The sequence below is a fragment of the Amborella trichopoda genome, chromosome 2 (assembly GCF_054954075.1).
Source record: "Amborella trichopoda isolate Santa Cruz 75 chromosome 2, AtrichopodaSantaCruz75HAP2 v2.0, whole genome shotgun sequence".
NCBI lineage: Eukaryota > Viridiplantae > Streptophyta > Magnoliopsida > Amborellales > Amborellaceae > Amborella > Amborella trichopoda.
In genome coordinates, this window is record NC_142337.1 from 3,329,429 (window position 1) to 3,346,949 (window position 17,521).

Genomic DNA, 17,521 nt, shown 5'->3' on the forward strand with positions numbered 1-17,521 from the left:
TTATAAAAAAGTTAAGCATTTTAAGTGGGGTTTCATACAATGAGACCATTTACCTATAGTACACCAAGGTTACCATCACTCGTCTAATATCCGACAACTTGAAGTGTATCAACAATTTTGAAAAAAATGTTTCTTTTAGTCGTTGAGCATGATGAATGGCACACACCTTCAACCACCCATATTAACATCCTACGACCAAAAGTGATCACATCAGTGGCCACCATGGCCCAAGGGCGAAGTCGGGCTAGGGCCACTACTGGACTGTCGAGGCTTGCCCAACCATATTTTTTCTTATTTTTCTTTCATTTTCTCTAGGTTTATTATGCAGTGCCCCACTCAAACAAATGAGGGTCGGGGCCAGTCGGCATTGGTCCAACCTGGAGTAGGTCCGGGCTGACCTACAAGACCAGGGCCAGGTTAGGTCCAAGGCTGGTCCAACCCCTTGACGTATTCCGTTTCACATACAAAACAGAATATTCTCTCTTCTCTCTCTCTAGTTTGAGGTGCAATACAAATTGAGGCGCAGCTCAACTTCAACCACTCGTGCCTGTGGGCCCCACGCCTCGGTGAGGCCCACCCCCACAAACTCAAGGCTATTCTACCTGCCCGTTCTGAACACGGCCGGCTCTCCTTCCACTGACAAAACCAACGGACAAGATTGGAAGCCAGGCCTTCCAGTTAAATGCCATTCAAACCCTTACGAGGCGGCCCCTATTTTGGGAGAAAAAAGATAGAACAAATTAAAAAAGGTATGAAATATTTTTGTTATGAAATAAATGCTGATTCTTTCTCTTTTTAGTAAAATCTATTTTGAGTTCGTCTCTCTCTGCACTTGTTACAGTGATTTTTTCATTTCGAAGGTAGGTTTTGCCCTAATTTTGCTTTTTCTGGTATGTTTTTTCTTCCTGTAAGACTAGTGGTTAGCATACGTTTACTGTATTTTCTTGTGATAATTTTCTTTTCTCTGGTCTGAAAGCCTAGTTCTTGACATATCGATTCATGTGTAGCATTTGGTTGTATGAGAGTCTAGGGTTTATGATCTTATATTCTCTGCACTGCTTTATTTATTCAATTTTTTTTTTAGATACTTTTGGTGGGAAATTAATGAGTTTGTGACTTGGGAGTTATGGAATTTGATTGTCTTGATATTGGGTATTAGATTGATCATTGGGTTTAAAATTATGTTGAAATTCTGAGTTTAATTTGTTAGGAATTCAGCACGATGAGTACTTTGGTATTAAGCCTTGGATTGTCCATATATGGTAAAACTTTTTATTTTGATTTAGCATGAATCGTCGATTTGGTTCTATGAAGTAATAGATTGCTCACTTGTGCTTTTTAAGTGTATGGAGTCAATGGATATGTTGGATGCGACTTATCGAGCCTGGCTCTTTGGTATCAGAAACTCAAAATGTTAGTTTGCTCATTTCAGCTTTCTTGATATTGATAAGAAATTGGTAGATTTGGATTTCATTTATCGGTAGATTTGGATTCCACTATGAAAGTGTTCATGCAGTTTGAAAGGACTGGGTTGCTGAAAGTAACCGGTAGCAAATTGGGATTTATTTGTTACATATGAATTTGCAAAAAATCTGCGAGCCCCCAGACTCGGGAGCTTGTGGAGTCCAGAACCAAACCCATGGGAGACCGGCCAAGTCTCGGGTCGAGTCTGTCAAACCTGACTTGGGCTCAGGGCAGTTGCGAGTTTGGACCCCAGTCCACGTTTGACAATACTGCGATACACCCATCTGCATGTTTATGTGGATTTTGAGATTTGAATACAGAATAATAGCAAGGAAACAAGGAACTGCTAATGTAGAGAATGACTTCTATGATGCTAGAAAATATGAGATGAAATAAAAAAGGAACCACACTTATGCACATGATTACATGTTGATACTTTTGATATCTGTTTCTAGTTATTATATCTAAGGAAATTTGTCAAATTACTCATGAGAGATGAGCATTTTAACACCTTATCCATGTCTTCAATTGGAAATTTTGCAAATGTGTAGAATGTTAAATAATTAATCGCTTATGGGTATTTTGATAAATTTCCCTTGTGTTTATTTTATGCTACTGCTTCTTATGCTTTGTACCTGCGCCACTATGCCGGTCACATGTTTGGATACCATAATCCTTTTTTTTTTAGTAAAGTTAATTGATACCATAATATTGTGTCCATGAACCCAAGCACTAAGCTGAGCGGTGGAACTAAAATTAAACAGTAGAATCAGTAGTTAAACGAATAATTTTGTAGGTAATCATACTAACTCGAGATGTTTTCATAACAAAAAAAATTGCGACCGCCATTTACATGAGGGTGTGAGGTTGAAGTTGAAACCTTTAAATTTTATCCTAAACCAAGCCATTTAAAACCAATCTTCCTTGTCTCGATCACCTTTTGGATAAGGGATGGGAAGGATAAGAAAATAAATGTCTTGTGCAGCATTTGAAACTTTCTCAAAGATAAACTGAGATGCCCTACCTTTTTGGATCTTGTGCCAATGATTTTGTTTATGTTTCTCGTACTTGAAAAAAGACCCTTTTTTTTTTCAAAAAATAAAAAAAAACCCTGAAGTTTGATATGCTGGGTAACTCTCTCTATTTATTGATGCACTTACACTTGCTCTGTTTTTCTTCTATAAGTGCTGTGGTCCTATAGATAAGTCTTGCGCTTTATACATGTAGACCTCATTAATTATTCATGGTTGCTGGTCTTTAATTACACCCACATGTTGAAGAATCATCTTTTGAAATGCTTTATAAATATATCTAGTCAAGATTGTTTTTGATATTATATTTAGCACCATTTGCTTTTGAGTCTTCATTTTTTGGATAACCGGTATAAAACAATGTGAATATGTTAATAATTAATGTGGATACATTAGTTTGTTTTTTTTTTTGAAACTGTTAAACATATTAATGTGGATATGTTAATGATGATAGTGTCTACCTTCTTTTTATATGTATGCTTCCTCTCTCCATCCATCTCTTCATCTATCTCTCTCCCTTCTCTTTCTCTCTTGAAATGTACATGCACAGAGATATGGCATTTAAACTACCAAAAACATGAGATCAGTTCATGTTACCTAATTTATTTGATTCACCTTTTGGTGATTTGTGGGTTTAATGCTAGTGACTTGCACAACATTGCATGATTTAACCACATTCTTTTTGAAATGAAGTTAACTTTTTATATATGCAAGAAGTTATATACATGGATTCAAGAATGGCTTCCCACACATTGGATACTATATTCATTACAAAAATGATGTACTTTATCAGATATCTGTGCATTAAAAAAATGGGGTGAGACGTACCATGTGAAATAAAATAAAAGAAAAAGGAATACACCAAAAGTCAAATAATAGGACCATTGGTCAAAAAGTTACCAAAAAAGTTCCAGTGTCTCTCCCTGATGCAGCGCTGTCCTTGCCAAGTGTGTCAGCTGCAATGGATGATTCAACTCTTGCTTTCAAAATTTTTATTCAAAATTCTCTATTGTATATCCCAAATCACAATTTCATGTGACATGGATTTCACAAACCTATGAACTCTTGATATTTCTATTTGATACGACTAAATACTTAGAAAACCAAACAACGCTTACATAATCATCTTAAAATTACAAAAAGCACCTCCATCATGATGTACGTTAGGGAGTAGTACACTTCAAGCGGGAATATGACAAGGCTCGGAAATTCTCCCCTCCCCATTTACTTCTCTTAGGTAGATGGCATTGAAAACCATGACTAACTTGGTTGTTGACCTTATCAAAGGTAGTGGTCAAATGCCTAGGGGTGATAGCATAACCTTATGCTAACTTAATTACTTTCTCCTTCAATAAATACAATCTAATTTCTGTCATAGTGGCTATGCTTAGAATGGCAAATTTCTATAGTTGTATTTGGCTTATACAAGTTTTGAGGAGCGAGGATTCATTAGGAGTGAAGCCTATGCATTGGAAGGAAAAAGCTTATGTTCATATCAATACGGCCGTCATTTGATTTGTTTTTGTGAGAAAAAAAAAAAAACAAAATAAGCAGCTTGGATAATCCGGATTGAGGATTGTGTGAAAACAACAGTAAGCAACTGATTCTCGTGAGGGCCATCCCATGGACCGTTCATGTCCTCGACAGGGTGTTGTTTAGTGGGCATTTGATATAGTTCTTAAGCTAGATATTCGTTGGACAAATGCTGAACTTCATGTTTGTAATTTTGTTTTGATTGGTAACAACATGTTTTGTTTAATAGGTCAAAATTTACTCAGATCCAGAAGTCTATATTCTTGTATTCTGTTTCATAGTTTTCAAATAGTGAGCAAGAGCTTTGTATTGGGTTTGTTGTCATCCAATAACGCAATGTTGTAGTATATGCAATTGAATGCTATGAATGATGATCTCAAACTTGAAGTTCATCAACATGTCACTCAATTGTGATTTCTTCTCTCCTCTCTAGATCACTCCTATTTGAACTTGGCATGCTTCACAGCTTCAATTATCAATATGGGTTTCTTTTCATGTTTTCTTTTTACAATAAGCTTGAATGGTATCGTTTTTGCGGCTTTTGCTTAATGTGGCAGTCTGGTTAGTTGTTTCTCTGCATTCATTTCTCTTTTTATGATATTTTGTTGATTTTTGAGCTTATGAACATAGAATGCTTCTTCAGGCCACTTGAACTGTACCTTATATGCCCAGAAGTGGAAGCGGCTGAAGCTTTTTGGCCTACAGGCTACGAGGCTGATTGCAGAAGAGTTATTCTTGTGCTTTCTCTTGTTTAGCAAAGGCAGCATTAGGGGCTCAATAAAGGCTAATTAACTGTTCTCTTTCTCACGGATTTTTCCCCCAGTGAATTCCTGGGCTCTGCTGTTTCTGGTACTGGCTGTGAAAAAAAGGCGTCATCATCATGACATCTTCGATGCATGATCTATCTTCTCACGCTGGTACTTGTCTGCAGATTTCGTACTTCTCAGTGACAAAGAAATTTTTGTTAATGTGGTGAAGATTTGTTTTATCTTATTTTAGAACTGGGGTTCAGGTTTCAAAAATACCAGCACATTATATTTTATGGGGGACTCTTGTTAAAAACCAAGGGAAGTACAGAACACCAAACTTTACAGGTCACCCAGTCGGTTACTAATTTTGAAGAGGTAGGTTGGGTTTCATCCGGCTGGGTGACCGATGACAAGTAAACTTAGGTGTTCATATAGTTTCCTTGGGGTTTCAAAGTGATCCCCAATTTTATGTACCTGAAACTTGTTGATCCTGTATCTCTGTTTCTTAGCAGTAAAATTGATAATAGTCTCGTTGGATATAGTATGATATCTTGTTAGATGAGCGTCATTCAGATAATGCAAGTAATCTGTAAATATGCTCTTGAAATGGCAAGGAAGAAGGATGAGGGAATAGATTAGCGATATGTACCATGGAGCGCTCATCCAAAAATCAAATGGAAAATGTTTTTTGTCACCTATGTTTTAATGATAGTCTCTCATTTGTTAGTTATGGGCCTCATGTGTCCATTTTGCTTGCATGTAGTCCATTTTGCTTGCATGTAGTCTTTGTAGCTTCACGTTCGTGCGTATGTTGATATATACATGTGAACATAGAATCACAAATGGTTATCTACCATTAGCTGCTCAAGTTTCTACAATGGGCATCGGGGATAACATTTTAATTTTGTCTTTGTTTAATAGAATTTTGGGCTGCCCATTTGTGCTTTCTTCTATAGTGGGTCTCTACATGGTGTCTTTTGTTGTGAGTTTTGTGACATTTAGAGATTTAGCTTTGTTTTTTTTTTGGAGGGAGACTTCTTGAATGTCATTTGGATGGGCTTCTGGGCTGGGTTTTTTCACAAGTCAGGGCTTTCGCTTTTCGCTAGAGGAGTTTGCATGTTTAGGCAAGTTTGTTATCTGTTCCATCTATGTGAAAGCCAATAAAATGATCAATTTGTTTTCTAGTTACAGGTGTAATTATGGGGTATCACTTAAAGACCTCCACATGGTCTTTATTGATTTAGAGAGAGTATATGATAGGGAACTTGGAAAGTTAATTTGGTGGGTGTTGGAAAAGAAAGAGCCTCTAGAGGATATGTTGATATGGTAAGAGATATATATAAGGGAGTGCTAACGAGTGTGAGGACAAATGATGGAGAGAAGTGAGTTTTTAGTGACAATAGGCCTACATCAAGTGCCAACATTAAGCTCACGCTCTTTGTTTTGGTTATGGATGAGTTAACTAGGCATCTATTGAATGAAGTACCATGGTGTATGTTGCCTGCGAATAACATAGCTTTGTTTGATCAAACTAAAGATGACACCAATGCACAATTATAACTTTGGAGGGATGCTTTAGAATAAAAAAGTTTTAAAATTAGCTAGACTAAGATAGCATAAATGGAATTCAAGTTTAATATAATAGGAGTATAAACGAGGAAATGGTTAAGATTGATGGCCAAGAAGTACGTAAAAGAGGTTATCTTTTATATCTTGGGCTCATAATCCATGAGAATAGAGATATTAAAGAAGATGTCATGCATAGAATTAGAGTTAGGTGGACGAAGTGGAGATGTACATTCAGAAGTCTTATTTGATCATCACATACCAATGAAATTGAAGTGGAAGTTCTATAGGACGACTGTAAGACTAGCCATGCTTTATGGGATAAAATGTTGGGCGGTTAAGAAACAAGATATTGTGATGGAGGAGTGGCAAGACAAGCAAAGATAGAGTTCTGAATGAGTACATTTGGAGGAACTTAGGGGATGGCTTCAATAAGCGATAAGATGAGGGAAAGTAGACCTAAGTGATCTTGCCATGTGTAGCGTTGACCTGGAACAACACTAGTTAGGAGGGACAATTTAGTTCAAGTGGAAGGCACCAAAAGGGCATGAGGAGGGCCTAAAAAGACATGGATGGAAATAGTGAGAAGAGATATGGTGACTTATGATCTAACTGAGGGTATGACCCTTGATAGAGCGGAATGACGGAACAAGATTTGTGCAGCTAACCCCAAATAGTTAGTATAAAGCTCAAATGATGATGACGATGTGAATGTGGTTATGTGTGCACTCTAAACAATGGGTATTTTGAGCCTCGAGACAATGCCAACGAAACTAAAGGGGAAGTTCTAGTGGACGACTATAAGACCAGCTATACCTTATGGAACGGAATGTTGGGCGGCCAAGAAGCATCATATCCATAGAATGAATATAGCTGAGATCGGGATGTTAAGATGGATGAGTGGTAAGATAAGAAAGGACAGAACTCATAATGAATACATCTAAGGGAACTTAGGGGTGGCGATAAGGTGAGGGAAAGTAAACATACATGGTTTGACTATGTGCATTGTTGACCTAGAGTAGCACGGTTAGGAGTGGCGATTTGGTTCAAGTGGAAGGCTTTAAAAGGGCAAGGAGAAGACCCAAAAGGACATAGATAATAGTAGTGAAAAGAAATATGGTGACTAATGGTATGACTAAGGTAAGACCCAGCTGAACGAAAAGAAAAGATTCTTGTAGCCGACCCCTGATAGTTGGGATAAGGCTCGGATGATCAGGATGATGATGTGCATCTTTACTTTCCTAGATGGATATGTATGTAGACTTTAACCTTATTGCCAATGCACTTTGTAGACTTTTTAGCCTTAATGATGTATTTACTATTAAAAAGGAAAATGTGTTTTGCTTGAATCTAATTCCCGCTGATTTCTTGGAGCTCATACAAAGCAGTGTAGGGCTGTGCGTACCATATAACAAGGAAAAGCTATTGGGTGACCGAACCAATTTTTGCAATGACAAAAACTTTGAATTCTACTTTTTTTATCTGGGCCTCAGTGCTGCCTCAGTGTGAATCCTGTATTTCATTGTGCTTCTCCCTTCTCTGAATATAGGAGTTCATGGAAAATGTATCAGAGTAGAGTAGAAACCTGAACCTTTTTGGGTCAATCAACAAGTAGTTTGTACTCAATTTTATTGTGGTGTTGATGTTATTTCATGATCCAGTGTATGCTTACCATTTGTTCATTGATGATTTTATTGGGAATTGGTTCCAGTTCCTTAGCTCACAGATTTGAAGTTGTGTAATACTCTCAAGTAGTTCTGCAATAACTGCCAGTTGTCATAATCACAGATAATGGTGGATTAGAAGAACAACAGAAGCAACATCAGCAACAGTTACAACATCAGTACTCAACTGGTGCAATTTTCCAATCAACTAGCATGGCAAGCCCCTCTGTCGAGTATCTAATGCCTCGCTCTCACCTTGAAGTGGGACACAATGTGGTATATTTGCTATTTTGCAAAAATATAATTGTATCCTCATCCTGGTTACAAATCCATGGAAATGTTTACTTCTGTTTATTAAATACTGCTGTCCATATTTAGTATTCCTCTGGCTCTATGGAATGTGCTAGTGGTTTCCTAATAATACTTAGCTGCTTTCAATCCATGACTGAACTACATACAATTTCTAGTCAGTTGTAGACTATAGATCTCTTCTTTCAGATATAAAGAAAATTTCCATGCCTTCTCTGATGTCTTCCGTTCTATGATTGCCTTAGGGATTCGATTTATTGTTTATGATTTTCTCACTCAAATGAGTCCTGATGTTTCCGTTTCCTCTAACTTTCGAGTGTAAAATTATGAATGTTTGGGAATATATTTATTATTTTTACTAAACCTTTTGATCAAGTAATTATTTTCTCATAAATTACTAATTGTTTTATGATTAAAAATTTTGAAACCAAGAAAGTCTTATATGTTGCAAGACTTATAGTTTAGTATTCACTTCTACTTACATTAGATATGTTGTATGTTTGGGAATGGGATGGCAGTGAACTATAGATGGTTTATCTTACACTCAGCTTTGGATTCATTTCCATAGGCACTTGGGTAGAATGTTATAGTATTTGAAGTTGCTTTTCGGATTATAGGGAATTCGATAACTATCAAAAAAATAGTTGGGAGTTTGTCCGTGTCAAATATTTGAATTGCTAGTGTTTTGGAACTAATACTAAGCTTAGCCCATTAAATGGCTCTAAATTACTTCAAAGTGATAATTTCAGCATGGAGAACTAGAACAATATTGTATGCGCTGATATTTATAAATGTGTGACATCTAGCAGGCTCAGCCAGCGTACCCCTATCCAGATCCCTACTATGGAAGTCTTCTTGCAGCCTATGGCGCACACGCTGTGGTAAATTTTCGTTTTTGTGCAAATTAAAATACGCAAAATATTCTATTTTATTCAATCTTATTATGTTAAGGCATATTTATAGTAATGACTATTTGCTTCTGTTGTTTTGTGCTAGAGTGAATTTAATGTCTTCTGGTATTTTGGTATTAGATGCATCCACATATGATGGGGATTCATCAAGCTGGCCTTCCTTTGCCTACTGATGCAGTTGAAGAACCTGTATATGTCAATGCAAAGCAATATCACGGAATATTACGGCGTCGACAGTCTCGTGCAAAAGCTGAATCTGAAAATAAATTGATCAAATCCCGTAAGGTTTGGTTTTAGTGTTTCCTTTTAAGTTGTGGAAGCTAAGGTTTTTATAGGCTTGTGTCTTTTAGCAGACTCTAAGTATGATTGCCTTTGGTGAATCTTTTAAATAAATCAATTTTTATCTGTTTATGAATTATATAATCCAATGCAAAATTAACTTTTCTAGGACGCTTTGGCTTTTGAGTTTGATCAGAGATATAGCTCTTACAAGTACTTGGTTATTTTATATGGCTAGTCCTTTCCACTCCCATATTCTAAGAAATTGGCTGTTGCAATTGAATGTGTGTCCCTTTAGTGTGTCCTAGGTTGGATATCTTTGTTAGGGTTGTTGGCTATTCCATTCCACTCCCATATTAAAAGAAACTGGCTGTTACAATTGGATGCTGGTTCCTTTAGTCTTTCCTGGGTTGGATATCTTTGTTAGGGTTGTTGTATGTTGCTTATTTGGAAAGTATCATCTATGGGATGCATGTATAACTTTTCTAGGAAATTTAACTTAGATAGCTTCAGACATAAACTACAAAGAAACCACAATAATGACATACAATAGGAATTGAGGATGTGGTTGTTTTAATCAACATCAGTTACATGGTTTTGAAGGTGAGGGATGCGTTCGTGTGCCCTAAAGATACATAACCCTGCGATCTCTCCCATATATACTTAACACATGCTTGTGACGTTCTAGAGTAATGTTTTGAAAAGTGAGCTGGAGGTAGAACCTGATAAGGATCATTTCATCCTAATTGTAGTTTGAACACTTGTCCCAACCTGTTGGAATGCAGGGGAAAATATACTTAAAAATAAAAGAAAATAAGAATGTGAGCCGGCCAGTTCACAAATTCAACCAACCAGGTCACCGGTTCAACCAGTTGATTCATCTGGGCATTTTAGCCCTGTTGGAACCGGCTTTCAAGATATATTGGGTTGAAGGTCAAATGGACTGATTGTTCGCCAGGTTTGGGTCCAAAGTGGTCATACAGGCTGGTCCAATATGATTTTTAGTGCAGTATTCACGATTACCATAATTTTGCCATCCAGTATTGATTGAAGGTATAATTAGAGATCTCCTATTGTGGGTGTGGGGTGGTAGGATGCCAGTAATGGGTAGTGTGTCTCAGGTTTTAGTCGAATGGAGGGCCATTAATTAACCTTCATGTCGAAAGGAGGGGCATTAGTTGACCTTCAACAACGAAATCTGATTTAGGGTGAGGAATGAAGCAGAATATTGTTTTAGTAAGGATGTTAGTGTGCAATGGAAACCATTAAATGACTGTAAGTTGCATGGGAATGTTAAAAAACGACTGCCTGCAAAATGGGAATATTTGAATAACTGTCTAAAATTTGTAAGCCATATCTCTTTGAGGGTACATAACTGGAGGATAATTGTCTTTAAGTACATCATGAGGCCTGGTCCAGGAGGCAAATTGTTAAAAAGGTAACTCAAAACTTTAAATTTGATAGTAGTTCCTTTCATTCATGGTCTAGGTCATAATTTCGGGGACACTGAAGGTTATATTTTGAGCAAAGATGTGAGTAAGAATCTTGTTGATTTGACTTGATTATTTATGTCATATTTTCACATCTACTAAAGGAATCAACCTGCTACATGTGTGCAAATGTGAAAGTTAGCTATCTCTTTTCATTATGTTCTTGGGGTTGCCAATGAGGCTTTGATTTTTGGGCTAGGGAAGGGGTGTTCAGAAAAGACGTTACCTTCGGGAGAATTTGTCAACTTCCACAGCGAGCAATTGATGAATGATTCACATGTCGTTATTTATTGCTTCTAGTTCTCTGGCTCCTATTACTTGGAACTGTTTTTTAAAAGACAATGTTACTCTCCTAAAAATTAACATAGTTACTTGTCAATAGAAAATGCTCCAAATTCTACCGAGGTTTGGATAGCCACATTGAAAGTTTGAAAAAGGATATGGTTAACATGGTCTTAAACTTCAGATATAGTGAAGATGTTACAGTGGGCACTCTGAGATTTGTACGCTTATACTTTATAACCTGTTTAAGTTTATGAGAAATACCAGGAAGGACCATTGTTCTAAAGTCAATAATTATAACTGCTGATATCAATTGATTCATATGAAATCTAGAAAACACAAATAGGTTATAATTAATCAGAATGCTTTGCAGTCCATGGTCAGCCTATCTTGAATATGCATTATATACTATCATCATCGTCGTCGTCAGAGTTTTATCTCAACTATTTGGGGTTGGCTACACGAATCTTGTTACAACATTCTGCTCTATCAAGGGTTATACTTTCAGATCATAAGCCCCTATATCTTTTCTCACTACTTTCATTCATGTCCTTTTGAAGCCTTTCCCTTTCTCTTTTAGAACCTTCCACTTGAACCAAATCACGCCTCCTAAGTGGTTCTATATTGGGTTAATGCTACGCCTGGCCTGCCCATCTAAGTCTACTTTCCCTCTTCTTGTTGCTTATTGAAGTCACACTTAAGTTCCCACGAATGTATTCATTTCGAATTTTATCTTTTCTTGTTTTGCCTCCAATCTATATTAACATCCTCATCCTAGCTATACTCGTCATATGGGTATGTTTCCTGACTGTTTAACATTCCATGCCATAAAACAAAGCTGGTTTCACAGTTGTCTTATAGAACTTCTTCTTCAGCTTCATTGGTATGTGGTGATCACATAAAACTCTAGTTGCACATTTCCACTTTGCCCACCCAGCTCTGTATAATTAATAAATCGTACTATTATATATAGCTCGCTGGGAGCCTAAAAAAAAAGAGATTGTAAAACATATACTATATTTGAGATCATGGACGGAGATAAAAGTCAAACCATGATAGATGTATCTCACTATTCTAGAAGGCTACCTCTACGAAATCAAAATTGAATAGTTATCCTCTAAATTCACTTTACAAGACCTATATAAGATTTGTTTTTTCTTTACAATTTAGTTGCTTTTAGAAGACTCCCTTCCTTATATGTCCACTGTGGATGTTAATTATTAGAGCTCTTATTGTAGTTGGTTGTGGCGAAGAATCAAACTATGAAGTAAACTTTTATGCTCAAAGTTTTACTTATATGAAGTGCTAAGCAGTCTCTATAACCTATGTGCAGCCTCTGGTGAACAGTTTTCGAAACAAGAAGTTGATACATGGAAGAAGGATTTTATTCATATGGCCATCATTCTAAATCATGATACAAATTAAGATACAATGAATGTCAAGATTGTGAAATTACAAGCAAAGCCATGTAAACATTGTAACCATGCTTCCCATTGCACAAAAATATTTATCTATCTAAGTGCAATAACTTCACTACGTAAAACTTAGGAAATGCTGATTAATATTGAGTTCTTAATTTTAAATTCTATTTTATGGCCATTTAATGAGCTTGAATGGGACAATCTCTTATTCTATTGGCAAGTGGAATATAATAGATGGATTCTATTTTCGATTCTTCTATAAGTTCTCAGAACTGTAGTGCCCTTGAAGAGGCTGAATAAAAGGAGAATAAAGTAGTCTAGGAATTTGGTTGCAAGGAGATCGTTTTTAAGGGTCGGATGTTCTCTAATCTGTTCGAAACTTTCAACTGTGCCCTTATCATTTAGGAACCACCCACCAACATGATAAATATCTGAGCTGCCATTCTTCTTTCCTCAAAGTGATCATTATTAATGAAGGGGATGCCATTCTTTGTCATCTTGTTGTAGGTTAGAAAGCATCACTAGAATCATTTGTTTATGTTGCATTATTTGTTCAACTCAGTTGCTTGGCTTCCATAGAATGGCTTTATTCTTAAGGTTGTAGCCCATTTAGCTTTGATGAACTTGATTCTCTATTACCAACTGATGGAAATTTTCCTGGTGATCATCCCAATTCTTTCGTCCCAAATTTTATTTTATTTCTAAAATTATGTTCTTTTATCATGTGTCTATGTTTGTTTGTATGTCTGTATATGTTTCGTTTATTTGTTTTATCCACTAGTCATCTTGAGTGAACTAAAGAGTGAAGATGTAGCTGTACTGGTTATATGGTGCCAGCTAACTTTCACGGAAGCTTTAGTACTAGCCTTTAGCAAATCATGTTGAAGGCATTCTCCCGACATCTGTTAATTTTTAGTTAAACATAGTCCTCATGTATTCATGAAAACTGTAAAGAAAGATCTGGAAGAAGGGTCTCAAAATTTCTTATTTTCTTGTTCCAATGCTGCGATGTAATTCTTGTTCTCTGATTTTACTTGCGTGGCTGAATAATGTTCCACCACGGAGAACTGAAGTAACCACCACTGAGTTTCCAAAGGGAGGCCACTATCATGCCATTTTGACTCATGCTTTCACTATATTATGGCCTGCTCACTTATTGAACATAGTTTTAGACACACTACATGATCATTCACATCCTTTAAATTCCTGAGTAGTGGTGGCAATGTGCTGTGCAGCCCGGGGAAAGCTGGGCATGGGCCAGTAGATGTGGTCCACAAGGCTGGGCTGGGCTAGTCCAGGGCGCTAGGCCTTTGGCCCTATCCGAGCGTGGCCTGGGTGCAATCTGCATCAAGCCCGGCTTGTTGCAACCCCTATTCCTGAGTTACTAGTACCACTCCTGTCATGCTCTGCAACATGATCCATTGTCATCCCAATTTCTAAGATACTAATACACCTCACTCTCTCTATTTCTCTCTCTCTCTCACTCTCTCTCTCTCACACACACCCTTTCTCTCGCTCACACACATTCACACACTCTCTCACTCACCCTTCCCCCCCCCCCCCCCCCCCCACACACACCCATACTCCCAACCCCCCACCCACCCACACACGTACACACAGAGACCATGAAGTCACTCTAACAATGTAAATATGTTGATCTTTTCATGCAGCCCTATTTGCACGAATCTCGACACTTGCATGCTTTGAGAAGGGCCAGGGGTTGTGGGGGCAGATTTCTCAATGCGAAGACTGATGAAGACCAGCAAAATAAATATGAAGACCAGCAAAACAATTCCCACCACCCCAACAACTCTAACAGCTCTCATAACTCAATAACTTTAGGAAAAGAACATGCTTCTGCTGAGCAGGCATCCTAAAACCCAAATTCTCTCTTTAGCGTGTACAGAAGAGGAGAGATGGCAGGCCTGCATCAAACTCAACTCGTTGGTTTTGTCCTCACCATGAAATATTGAACTGGTATTCTTTAGGAGCTCTTGGAATAATCTATGCTATATCTTTTCATGTTCTTTTTAGGATTTTCTTTGCATTCTTTAGTAAGAGAGAAACAGTCCCTTTGGTCAGGATGTTGGTCCACCCATGATTGACCTCCGTTTGGTTAGTATTCTGTTGTATTATGTACAGTTGATGGCTTTCTTTATGTTGATATATATTAGCAAGAGGCTTGTGCAATGCGTGTTTCAATTATTGTGACTAAAATCTTAGAAGGGAAAAGATGCAAAATATTTTCTCAAAAAAATAATATTTTTTAGTCTATATAAAGTTAAGCTATTTATTAAGAAGAGAACTTCTTTTTCAATTAATTTTTCTTATTCAATATTTTCAAATAAATTATGAATGAATTATTATAGATAAAATTTTCTGCATATAAAAATCCATCCAAAGTTCTCTCTTTAAATCCAATCAGAGACTCCATTCAGAAAAGCCATAAGAAATTTATGAACCCACCATTCTCTATCAGTGTTATATTGTTTGTCACACAAGATATTTAGGTCGTTAAATTTTTAAAGAATCACGTCAGTCTACCATTCTCTATTAGTGTTTATAACAACTCGGGTTGGGTCCTGCCATGGTCCCGAGCTCTAGTCGCTTGGTTTGAGACACGCAAGTCTCGAGCAGGCTGGGTGTTTTCAAACAAAGAGCCTGCTAATTAAACTACAAAATCGTCTACTTGCCGAACCGCATCATCTATTCCTTGATCAATGCAACCTCTGTTTGCAGTTTGTAAATTTCTCTAGGTTTCTCTTTAGATTGGAAGTAGTCTAGAGTTTCTTCCCACTCGAGAAAAAAACACTAGTCAGTATTGCTTATCAAGAAGATGAAGTTGAGAGATTTGCAGGAATTATTGGCCGTTGGATTGATAAATTTTATACGTATGGGTGATGCCTTTATCAGAATCTCAGAAACCTAAATCCATATGGGACATTATTGCACAAATATTTCAATTCAAGTTGGATCTGAGGAAAACAAAGTATATGTCTTTCGGTGAAAGTATAACATTGATTGAATCAACTCTCTTGAACATCCCAATTAGGCCGGTTAAACTGCTTTTGACCCCATGTCTGGTTAACCATTCTGGTTTAATTTTGCGAACGCCGGTCACAATTGCTTTAAGATACGGAACGATCTCTTCCTCTCTTCGTATCATGATTTACTCTTTGCATCGCATGGGCTTCAGAAAAGTATTAACATTCAATGGAGCGGTTTATATAAGGCGTCTGAAGGAAAGTAAGACGCACCTCTAAATTTTATTTGAACATGCAATTTTGGTGTTGGGAACTTTTGTGATAACGTGAAAATCTGTCTCCTCTTTAATTGAATTTTTTTTTTTTTTTTTAAAAAAAGGTACAAACCGAGTAGATTTATAAACACCTTAAAGTCTTAAAAATAGATGGATCTAGAGAATGTATATTTTTTGGTCAAGAAAAGTTTATATAGAGCAGAGGCTCTAAACAATCAAATTAGAGCCTACCTCAAAAAATTCACTAGAAGAGGTTGTTTTGATGCTCAAGTATCCTCAAATTAATCATCTCGACATCAAGATGCATGGACATGATAAAAAAAAATTGCATTTCAAGTTTTGAAAACAGTATATTTTGTAATGCATTTTTGGACCGTCAATTCTCTTTCAAGTTTTCATAGATCTATTGATCTACACTATTTTTTAAGCTTTAAACTTTATAAATAATAATGGAAATATATTTCAAGGCTGTTGCAATGATTTTCAATATTAAAACCACATTTCTCGTCACTATTTGAAGATAGGCTTTAATTTGATTGTTTAAAGCCTAGGCTCTATACAAACTGCACCCTTTTTGGTCACATCCATATTTTCTCAAAATCAAGATTATCAATTAGAGGGTTTTCTAGTGTTGAAACAACTTATATAATTTTTTTTTTTTTTAATAGTCTGATTTCCTGTATAAACCACGATTCAACAACTTATTTACTCATATGTCCATTTATGCCCATCTAATCTAGAAACTAATATTGTTTTCTTGAACATTGCTCTCATCTGTGTGAAAATAAGGTGGGGTAACCATGAGAGAAATTGATACAATTGGACGTGTTAGGGAAAAAAAAGAGGATAGCATCGTTTAAACTTTAAAGGAAGACTCGCCATATCATAAAAGCCTGTAATGATGAGAAAAAAAAATTGACGTAAAGTATATTACAGCAATACACACTGCAGTGTAATTGATCAACCCCAAACCGCTTAGAGATGGAATGAAGGTGTCATATCAGCAACTCTATAAGAAGAAACCAGATATCACACATCTTCATGTTTTCGGGTATATAGCTTATACGAAGAGCTGTGATGAGGATCGCAAAATACTTGATGACAAAGCTATAAAGTGTATCTTCCTTGAATATTCATCATAATGAAAAGCCTATCAGTGTATAGATCCAGTAGCCCGTCGCACTTATGTAAGCGGAGACGTGAAGTTCGATAAGCATGCACATGGACATCAAGTTGTATAATGAGTTGGAGATGAATCTTCAACACCCAATGGAGATCCAAAGTCCTTGTTGAAGCCGCCTATGCTCACACCTTCAAAAGAGAAGGAAATTACTCACTCAAGAACATGTCGAGCGATATCTAGAAGGGCACAAGCATCCAGTTAAAAGGCTTGACAAATATTATGTGTATAATATACACTATACATATCTGATGCACGTCATAGATGAAGATGAACCGAAAATATTTGAAGAAGCGGCAGGCAATGCAAAGTGACAAGAATCTATGGAAGAAGGGATCAGTGCACTTTTCAATAATCAAACATGGGATTTGGTCCTTCTTATA

The 17,521-nt window shown here is 36.8% G+C and overlaps 1 protein-coding gene across 5 annotated transcripts; it reads left to right on the forward strand.

The window, feature by feature from the left end:
- The first annotated feature begins 346 nt into the window (after positions 1-346).
- On the forward strand, positions 347-14,889 carry NF-YA7 (nuclear factor Y, subunit A7). Of its 5 annotated transcripts, XM_088857423.1 has the most exons (7): positions 544-749; positions 842-860; positions 4,672-4,945; positions 8,132-8,283; positions 9,126-9,197; positions 9,348-9,512; positions 14,370-14,889. In XM_088857423.1, exons 3-7 carry the CDS (start codon positions 4,909-4,911, stop codon positions 14,574-14,576), a joined length of 633 nt encoding a protein of 210 aa, XP_088713549.1. In that variant the 5' UTR covers positions 544-749; positions 842-860; positions 4,672-4,908; the 3' UTR covers positions 14,577-14,889. The 5 variants fall into 5 exon arrangements, with proteins under 5 accessions (XP_088713546.1, XP_088713549.1, XP_011624032.1 ...); XM_088857420.1 differs by lacking the exon at positions 842-860 and having other exon boundaries at positions 347-749; XM_011625730.3 differs by lacking the exon at positions 544-749 and having other exon boundaries at positions 750-860.
- Positions 14,890-17,521: the final 2,632 nt, after the last annotated feature.

Coding starts and splice junctions, on each gene's coding strand:
- NF-YA7 (XM_088857420.1), top strand. CDS start 4,909: ATGACATCTTCGATGCATGATCTATCTTCTCACGCTG. Junction 9,198..9,347: donor CCTATGGCGCACACGCTGTG/GTAAATTTTCGT, acceptor TTTTGGTATTAG/ATGCATCCACATATGATGGG. Junction 9,513..14,369: donor AATTGATCAAATCCCGTAAG/GTTTGGTTTTAG, acceptor CTTTTCATGCAG/CCCTATTTGCACGAATCTCG.